This window comes from Bison bison, unplaced genomic scaffold (assembly GCF_000754665.1).
Source record: "Bison bison bison isolate TAMUID 2011002044 unplaced genomic scaffold, Bison_UMD1.0 scf7180017853228, whole genome shotgun sequence".
Classification (NCBI taxonomy): domain Eukaryota; kingdom Metazoa; phylum Chordata; class Mammalia; order Artiodactyla; family Bovidae; genus Bison; species Bison bison.
Window position 1 is genome coordinate 11,603 of NW_011483801.1, and position 9,856 is coordinate 21,458.

The 9,856-nt window shown below is 51.5% G+C and overlaps 1 protein-coding gene across 3 annotated transcripts in view; it reads right to left on the bottom strand.

The window, feature by feature from the left end:
- CSF2RA (colony stimulating factor 2 receptor, alpha, low-affinity (granulocyte-macrophage)) overlaps window positions 1-9,856 on the bottom strand; it is a 16,371-nt gene that overhangs the window by 4,120 nt on the left and 2,395 nt on the right. The window contains exons 3-9 of one of the 3 annotated variants that reach the window (XM_010854074.1): window positions 9,002-9,125; window positions 7,775-7,901; window positions 7,509-7,681; window positions 6,977-7,110; window positions 6,243-6,272; window positions 4,936-5,071; window positions 2,667-2,763 (exon numbers count right to left, since the gene is read on the bottom strand). In XM_010854074.1, the coding sequence (XP_010852376.1) occupies window positions 2,667-2,763; window positions 4,936-5,071; window positions 6,243-6,272; window positions 6,977-7,110; window positions 7,509-7,681; window positions 7,775-7,901; window positions 9,002-9,125 (821 nt within the window). The remainder of the gene's footprint in view (window positions 1-2,666; window positions 2,764-4,935; window positions 5,072-6,242; window positions 6,273-6,976; window positions 7,111-7,508; window positions 7,682-7,774; window positions 7,902-9,001; window positions 9,126-9,856) is intronic. The other 2 variants (XM_010854086.1, XM_010854082.1) reach the window with 2 other exon arrangements.

Here is a 9,856-nt window from a genome sequence, read left to right on the forward strand (position 1 = left end):
AAAAATAAATCTTAAAAAAAATCACAGACAGACGGCCTCCAATCTTACACTGCGGAGAATATAATAGACTGTGCGGATGTACTTAAGAAATGCCTAGGAAGGTCTTTCCAGAACCTTCATTCACTGTCTTTGAAGAAAAACCAGAGTATTGAGAAAGGGAGGAGAAGTGGACCACAGAGGATGAGACGGTTGGATGGCATCACCGACACGATGCACGAGTTTGAGTAAACTCCAGGAGTTGGTGAAGGACGGGGAAGCCTGGCGTGCTGCAGTCCATGGGGTCGCAAAGAGTCAGACACGACTGAGCGACTGAACTGAACATTCACTGTCTTGGGTGCATAGACAGCAGTGGTGGTATGTGCCCAGTCTTGAGCAGTTTGGAGGAATCCACACTCTCTGGTGTTAAAAGGCCGGGAGAGATATCCAGCCTTGAAGACCACGGTTCCAGACTGACCAGTTTGCTGTGGATGGCACGTATTTTAAGGGCTATGCCACGGTGCCCCAGCGTCACAGTGGTGCTGAATGAACACACGGGCACTTATTTTCGTTCTCACGACAAGGGGGCAACCGTGTGACCTCATCAGATGCTGTGCTGAGCTGAACGTTGGCCCCAAAGATCCACTTGGGTCCTGAAGCCTGGGAAAGGGAGCTTGTTTTGAAATAGGGTCTCTGTAGCTGTGGTGGAGTGAAGGGTCTGAGATGAGGTCCTCCTGGATGGGGGTGGCCCTAAACCCAGGGACAGGGTCCTTATAAGACACAGAAGAGGAGAGACACGGACACAGAGGAGAAGCCACGTGGAGATGGAGGCAGAGACGGGAGGGAGGCGGCCACCAGCCCAGGGACAGACGCCTGGAGCCCGCAGAAGCTGGAAGAGGCCAAGAGGACCCTCCCTTGGAGCCTCTGAAGGGAACTCAGCCCTGGGACACCCTGACCTCAGACGTCTGGTCCCTGGGACTTGGGCAGGATGGATGTCTGTGGTTTTAAGCCCCCCAGCTTGTTGTGGTCACTGGTTCCAGCAACCACAGGAAGTCACATAGGTTTTGATTAAGATGAGTCTTCGGTGTTAAAGCACGACATGTGTTCCTGTCCCCACCGTCTGTGGTCAGGCTGTCCACAGTCTTCCTCGTGTCCCCAAAACCGGGATCCTTGCAGCTTCTTGCAGCAGGCACTCAGGGTCTCCCTTGTCTCCGGGGAGACACAGGCCACCCAACCAGGGCGGGGGCGGGGGGTGCCTGGTGACAAAGACGCCTCAGGTGGACGCCCATGGGACCCACAAGCCCTGCAGGAGGGTCTCCCCGTGAGCCAAATCTCCCCGTGGCTTTGCAGAGCTCGCAAGCTTTATTCTGCATGTGCTGGGCTTCCTTCTGGGGCATCTTGAGAGAGCCTACGTGATTGCTGAGCTCACATGACAGGAAAGACTCTGGCAGGGGTCCCTGTGTGTGTGGGGAGACGCCTGGGAGCTGGGGCTGAGTAACACACTGTGGGACAACAGAAGTCTGTCGAGGAGGGACATTCTAAGGATTTCAGATGCTCCGAAAAACACGGAAGGCGGGACTTGGAGCACAGCTGAGCTGTAAGGGGGCTTTCCTAATGACTCACACGCTGAAGAATCTGCCTGCAGTACAGGACAGCTGGGTTTGACCCTTGGTTCGGGAAGATTCCCTGGAGGAGGGCATGGCAACCCACTCCAGGATTCCTGCCTGGAGAATCCCACGGACGGAGGAGCCTGGCGGGCTACGGTCCACGGGGTTGGAAACAGTCGGGCACGACTGAGCGACTCACTCTTTGAAAACTTCATCTACCTCTACAAAGATTAAACCAGCTGCTTCTGCAGCTGCTGACCTGCAGTCATCTCCTGAAAGAAGTTCAGGGTGGAGAGCAGACATGAGACACTCTGTGCTCTGGAGAAAAAAAAAAAAACTGGCAGGAAAGGTCTTCAAATAGATATTCTCAGGAACCCAGTTTATGAGCGCAACTTTTGCATCTCCTCATAGCTAGACAAGCACTGAAACGCTTCATGGTCATGTCTGCTCCCTGTGACTAGCAGAGACCTTCTGCAAAAAAATATATATATGCTTGATTGCGTGAACTCCCCCTTCAGCGAAATCACATATACCCCAACCTGCCTTCCCTGCCTCTTTGCAGCAGCTCCTCAGAGCTATCCGAGGCGCTGTGTCCTGGGCTGCGATCCTTCATCCGTTCCGTTGTTTATTCAGTCGCTCAGTCGCGGCCGACTCTCTGCGACCCCGTGGCCTGTAGCCCTCCAGGCTGCTCTGTGCATGTGACTCTCCAGGCAAGAATACTGGAGTGGGTTGCCGTGCTCTCCTCCAGGGGATCTTCCCAACCCAGGGGTCGAACCCAGGTCTCCCGCATTGCAGATGGATTCTTTACCATCTGAGCCCCCAGGGAAGCCCGTGGTCCTAATTTTGCCCCAAATAAAACATAAACTCGCGACATTCACATTGTGCAATTTTTTTTTAAGTCAACACTGTTTTCCCCAGACAAATTTTGTTATGGAAAATCTACACGGCGGCTTGGACCGCCTGGGGTGTTTGCAGGCTGCCTTCTCATCTTTGTAAGCCGATCGGGGTGGGGTGACTTTAGAACAAGCCCTGGCCCCTCCACTGACCACGGGGGTTAGCCGACCCGGGACTCCCTGGGGTTACCTTTTGAAAAGGCAGCCGAGGGTCAGGCCACAGACGAGAGTCCCCAGGACCACCAGAACGTAGATGTGCACCAGGCTGGACTCTGTTTCTTCGGAGCCTGGGAAGACAGAGCGGGGGGACATGCCAGGGACCCCGAAGGGGAGGGGCAGCAGCTGTCGTCACGCAGCCAGCTCACGGGCTCACGGACGAGGACACACGGCCAGTGACACTGAAACATTAGTCCCTCTGCCACGTCTCACCCTTTGCGACCCCACGGACTGTAGCCCGCCAGGCTCCTCTGTCCAAGGGATTCTCCAGGCAAGAATACTGGAGTGGTTGCCGTTTCCTCCTTCAGAGGATCTTCCCCAAGCAGGGACCAGATCTGTGTCTCCTGAATTGGAGGTCGATTCTTTACCGTCTGAGCCACCAGAGAAGCCTCATAAGAAGGGAAATCTACCAGAGTACCCTAACCCGGAGCTTTCACAGAAAATGTTTGTGAGACAATAGACTGCACTTTGCCGACAAAGGTCCGTCTAGTCAAAGCTACGGTTTTTTCCAGAAGTCATGTACAGATGTGAGAGTTGGACCATAAAGAAGGCTTAGTGACGAAGAACTGATTCTTTCAAACTGTGAGGCTGGAGAATACTCTTGAGAGTCCCTCGGACTGCAAGGAAATCCAACCAGTTCATCCTAAAGGAAGTCAGTCCTGAACATTCATTGGAAGGACTGATGCTGAAGTTGCAACTCCAGTACTTTGTCTGGCCTTCTGATGAAAAGAGCTGACTCATTGGAAAAGACCCTAATGCTATTGAAGGCGGGAGGAGAAGGGGACGACAGAGGATGAGATGGTGGGGTGGTATCACCGACTCGATGGACATGAGTTTAAGCAAACTCCAGCAGACAGTGAAGGACAGGGAGGCTGGCGTGCTGCGGTCCATGGGGCCGCAAAGAGTCGGAAACAACTGAGCGACTGAACAAGAGATGAGAGATGAGCCCAAGACCACGTTCAAAACCCCTAGAGCACTCTCAGAACATAGCAACCTAAAGACCATTCGACTTAAAAATGGACAGAAAAAAGGATCAATAGCTGAATAGGATGAACAGTACCAGGCAAACAGTTGTAAACTTCATTCCCTCCCATTTGGTGAATTTATTACAATAGTAATTTTTTTAATGTTTATTCCTTTATTTGACTATAGCTGGGGCTTAGCTGCGGCACGAGGGATCTAGTTCCAGGGATTGAACATTGGGAGCGAAGCCTCTTGGCCACTGGACCGCCAGGGAATTCCCTATGGCCTCTGTTTTATGCTTTGGGCTTTCCGCCTGAAGGCATGTGAGGTCTTAGCTCCCCGACCAGGGATCAAATACACGTCCCCTGCAATGGCAGGCAGATCTTAACTGCTGGAGCACCGGAGAAGTCCCCTCCCATCCATCCTTAAGCTTTAATTTCACGAGTCATTTAGAATAAGTGCTCTTTACAATAAACTGTTTTCCTTTGTCTGTTTGAGTCGCTTAGTCGCGTCCAACTCTTTGCGACCCCGTGGACTGTAGCCCGCCAGGTTCCTCTGTCCATGGGATTTCACAGGCAAGAATACTGGAGTGGGTTGTCATTTCCTTCTGCAAAATTATTTTTTCCTATCAAGGGCACATTTTTCATCTGTGAATAGTCAAAAATACAACGAGAAACTCTCAGTCTATCAGAGTGATTATACCCCGATGGGACGGTTGCAACATTTCTCAGTATACACAGATAAAATGTGACCTGTTCAACACAGCAGTTATCTTTTAAGCGATATGTCAACTGTCAAAACTGCATGTTCCGGATGGCAGGCGAAACAAAACAAAAAAAAAGGCCGTGTGGAGGTGAGCCAAGTCTGTTTAGAACTGTATTCTAGGAAAAGTCATATTCTGGGAAAAGTCAACTTTTTTTTTTTTTTCCTCGCCCATAGTTTAAATTAATCTTTCCCTGGTGGCTCAGACAGTAAAGAATCTGCCTGCAATGCAGAAGACCCGGGTTCCATCCCTAGGTCGGGAAGATCCCCTGAAGGTGGGCATGGCAACCCACTCCAGCATTCTTGCCTGGGGAACCCCATGGACAGAGGAGCCTGGTGGGCTACAGTCCACGGGGTCGCCGAGAGTCGGACACGCCTGGGTAACTCACATTCACTCACCAGGCGTTGCCAGGGGGACAGTGTCACCAGGGGCTCGTGGACGGGAACGCTTCCCAGAATGGCTCAGAGAAGGCCTCAGAATGCCAGGACCTGTCCGGGGATGGTCTCGGGACACCTACCGAACTCAACGGGCTGGCTCCAGGCTCCCCAGTGGGCTTTCCGGGCGTCCGCTGTCCTTATCTTCACAGTATGTTTCGCTTTGGATCCCGGTTTCGGAAAGTTGTATCTATTCCCGGAATCACCAAATACTACAATCTTTGGAGAAAGCAGAAAGTTAGAGCTGTCCCCCGTGTTGAGAAAAAGAGTGTGTGTGTGTGTGTGTGTGTGTGTGTGTGTGTCTGCCCAACCGAAGTGAAAAACTTAAGCCCACACCCTCCCAACCTGGGCATGAATGTTGTAATTTGCGTCCTGAGTACTCCAGAGAGACGCTTAGATAAATAAAGCGAATGGGTGATTGTCCTGCATTTTCTGAGTGACTACTCCTGGGGCTTCCGGGACGGTTCAGTACAGATACAGCAAAGGTTCAGGAACTGCAGAGGATGCGGACAGACCCATAGACGGATCATGGCCCCGCGAAGGATGTGCAGAGGACCAAGTTCAAGTTCCTCATCGGATAGAGGACGATACCGAGGTCACAGTGGTGGTGAAGCTTGGAAAAAATCAACAAAAAGTACTTTGATGATCATCCTCGAGAGGAGTTTTGAGGGACGCAATCATCTCTGTGACACTTCAAGTATTTCCTGGAGCAACATGGACAGAAGAGGGAGACCCCACCCCAGTGGTAACTAGGGGTGTATCACTGCCTAGATGATATGCGAAGGCAGGGGTCCTCAACCTCTGGGACCTAAGGCCTGATGACCTGAGGTAGAGCTGATGTAATAATAGAAATAAAGTAGACAATAAATGCAACACTCTTAAATCACCCTTAAACCATCTTCTTCTTCTTATTATTAAATCATCTTAAACCATCCCTCTCTGTCCATGCAAAATTTGTCTCCCACACACTGGTCCTCGGTACCAAATCCGTTGGAGACCACTGCTCTATGGAAACCCCATCATCTGACTTTTATCTCATCTCCTTACTGGCCACTGCTGGAACAATTCCAATTGGTGTGTGTCCACTGATGGATATTGTATGATTAAACTGGAGCTTCCCTGGTGGCTGTGTGAATAAAGAATCCACCTGAAGTGCGGGAGACACAGGCAGTTACAAGTTCGATGCCCAGGTTGGGAAGATTCCCCTGGAGGAGGGCAGGGCAACCACCTCCAGTGTTCTTGCCTGGAGAATCCCAGGGACAGAGGAGCCTGGTGGGCTACAGTCCACGGGGTCACAAAGAGTCGGACATGACTGAAGCGACTGGGCATGCCCACACACATGTAGGATTGAACTACGAGGGTGATATTTAGGGTCAGGGTTGGCACTCACCAGTTGACTTCTACCGCTGCTGGTATCGCGCTAGAAAAAAAAAAAACGAAAAGACAATATTTACTTTTCTCCATTTAGAAATTTTTAATAGATCTCATCCCATCTCCCCTTTCCATGAAGTCAAGACAAAACAGTCAGTGCCCAACAAACAGCTGAGCTCCTTACATTCCTCCTAAGCTGGAGTTGGCTCCACATGGAGGAGGAAACCTATGCACACGACAGAGAGTGCCGCTGGTTCATGGCTCCGTCCAGAAACGCAGCAGTCGGTGGGTCCTATTAAGAACGCACATGGGCTTGGAGGAGAGGGTGCGTCCGTGTCTGCACCGGGTCCAGGAGACGTGAGGAGAGGGTCTTTGGTGTCTACACTGTGTCCAGGGGGACCTGAGGAGAGGGTGTCTTCATGTCTACACTGGGTTCAGGGGGATGTGAGGAGAGGTCTCTTCGTGTCTACACTTGGTCCAGGGGACGTGAGGAGAGGGTGTCTTTGTGTCTACACTTGGTCCAGGGGACGTGAGGAGAGGGCGTGTCCGTGTCTGCTCCGGGTCCAGGGGCCTTGGCGCACAGCATGGACTGTCCCCGACGCCCACCCGTTCTGCTCTGCTAGGCCCTGCATCCCCCGGATGCCCGCCCGTTCCACGCCCCACTCTCGTGCCCCAGGTCGTCCACTCTCCATGCGGGGCTGGCTGCCAGGCTCCCCGAGCCTCACTGCCCTGCTCGGAGCCGAGTCCACTTACCCGTCTCTGGATGTCCAGCTGGTACTGGAACTCCCTGTTGGGCCATTGCTGTCGGGTCCTGGGCTTTTCCCACCTGATGAGGCAGTGGGACTCGTTGCACTGGACGGTGATGTTGTCAGGTGGGTTGTACTGCTCTGTAACGAGACCCCGGAGACACCTGTGATGCGGGATGCCTCCGCTACTCCACGGACGGGAGACCCCTTTCTGCCATCCCGACAGAAACAGGAGCTCCCGAGTTCTCCAGGGAGGGAGCAGCTTCAGAGATTGGAATCATTCATCTATAAGCCAAGGGCTGCTGGCTGTCAGCAGGAGCAGACAGACAGACGTGGGAGTGCGGGTTCTTTCAGATGCTCCAAAAGGGACCAAGATTTGCGGCCTCCAAAACGCTGGGAGAATACATTTCCACTGTTTTAAGTCTCCCAGTATGTGCTCACGTGTTACAGCATCTCCGGGGATCTCAATGCAAATGCCCACACAAATTCTGTCACATCTATCTAAGCAGTGGTTTTAAATTCCGGATGGTCGTTCTCACCTATTTCCTTTAACAGCAAAACCGAGTCGAAGAACTGGATTCCGGTTTCTTGGCTGGTACCGTTAACCAGGAAGTAATTGTACGACGTTAATCCCGAGAGGTCTTGGAGGTGACATCCCACGTGGGTCCCCGAGTCCTTCAGGTAACGAGGACATTCCCTCTCGATTCTTTTCCTGTCGGATCCCCAAACGTTCAGAGAACCGTCAGGGCAGTTTTCACTTCTTCGCAGCATTCGTCAGGGTTGTCTACGTGAGGTCAACACTTACTTTGATCGGATGTACAGAAAGTACTGGACGTCGTCGGGAGCCGCTCGGCCCTTGGCCCAGCTGCAGTTCATGAAATCCGCGTCGTAGATAACACAGGAGAAGTTTTGGGCAGCCGTGCCCTCCCTACCTGGGAAGGTACGGAAAAAAACGATGTTTAAAGAGGGATGGACCCGATGGCTTCGTGGTTCAAAGAAGAATCAATATCAGTCCTTCTCAGACTCTTCCCAAAAAATAGAAGAATACATTCCAGGGATCTAACATACACCGTGGCGGATACAGTTGACAATACTGTATTGTCCACTTGAAATTCCCTAAGAGAAAAGAAATGAAATTAAAAGACACTTGCTCCTTGGAAGAAAAGCTATGACCAACCTAGACAGCATATTAAAACGCAGAGACATTAGTTTGGCGACAAAGGTCCGTCTAGTCAAAGCTATGGTTTTCCCAGTAGTCATGTATGCATGTGAGAGCTGGACTATAAAGAAAGCTGAGCGCTAAAGAATTGATGCTTTATGAACTGCGGTGTTGGAAAAGACTCTTGAGAGTCCCTTGGACTGCAAGGAGAGCCAACCAGTCCATCCTAAAGGAAATCTGTCCTAAATATTCACTGGAAGGACTGATGCTGAAGCTGAAACTCCAACCCTTTGGCCACCTGATACAAAGAGCCGACTCACTGGAAAAGACCCTGATGCTGGGAAAGATCGAAGGCGGGAGGAGAAGGGGACAGCAGAGGATAAGATGACTGGATGGCATCACTGAGTCAATGGACAAGAGTTTGAGAAAGCTCCGGGAGTTGGTGATGAACAGGGAAGCTTGGCGTGCTGCAGTCCATGGGGTCGCAAAGAGTCGGACACGACTAAGTGAATGAACTGAACTGAAGAGAGAAGATCCCTGAAGGGTTCTCACCACAAAAAAAAAACACACGCAGCAGAATAGAGACGTGAACAGCTCGACTGTGGTCATCATTTCGGAAGGCGTGCAAAGACTGAAACAGCAAATGTGGGAACTCCCTGGCGGGCCACTGGTTAGGGCTCCACACTTTCACTGCTGTGGGCCCGCATTCCCTCCCCAGTCAGGGAAGTCCGATTCCACAAGCCGCAAAGGAACGGCCCAAGACAAAAGCACCCAAGTGACAAAACAAAGCCAAGAAATCCTCAAATCTACACAATTCCTGTGTGTCGAGACGCTCGTGGGGAGCAGAAGGGTCACCGCCCGTGTGTTCCCTACCTGGGTTAGTGTAGACCAGCATTTCTGAAAGCCGTCTCTGGTTGACATGTACTTCAACGGTAAGCGTGACTCCCCCGTGGAGAGAATAGTCCTGAAACGTGCACTGACACTCACTGTCTTTGACCTGAAGAGACGCAACCGGCCCGTGGGTTAAGAACCTGTCTTCTTTCCTCTCATCCTCATGCCGTTTGCTCCTACACTGGTCACGACATCCACCTCCCTATGTGAAATCTCACCCAGGTAACCTTCTTTGAGAAGAGGCCCGCTAGCAAGGTTCAGAAAGTCAGTGTTCAGAGCTCACCTTTTTAAGAATGAAGTATATATATATTTTTAATTGGAGTATAATCGCTTTGGGCTTCCCAGGTAGCTCAGTGGGTAAAGAATTTACCTGCAATGCACGTGACGCCAGAGACATGGGTTTCATCCCTGGGTCGGAAAGATCCCCTGCAGGAGGGAATGGCAACCCACTTCAGTATTCTTGCCTGGAGAACCCCATGGACAGAGGAGCCTGGTGGGCTGCAGTCCATAGGATTGCAGAGAGTCAGACTTGACTCAAGGGATGTGCACATAATTGCTTTACAATGGTCTGTTAGTTTGTGCTGCAACAATGTGAACCAGCTGGAAGTATACATATGTCCCCTGCCTCTTGAACCTCCCTCCGAACCCGCCTAGAGCTCACCGGGGATCTTGTGAAAATGTACAGTCTGGTTACATGATTCCCAGTTGAAGTCTGGGAGCCTCTAGGTCTCACAAACTCCCAAGGGATGCAGCTTGGACTGTTCTTTACACCCTCATCGCTTTCCATTTTTTGGAACCTCACACTCCCCCCAACCTTGTGTTTTTGGCCATGCCATG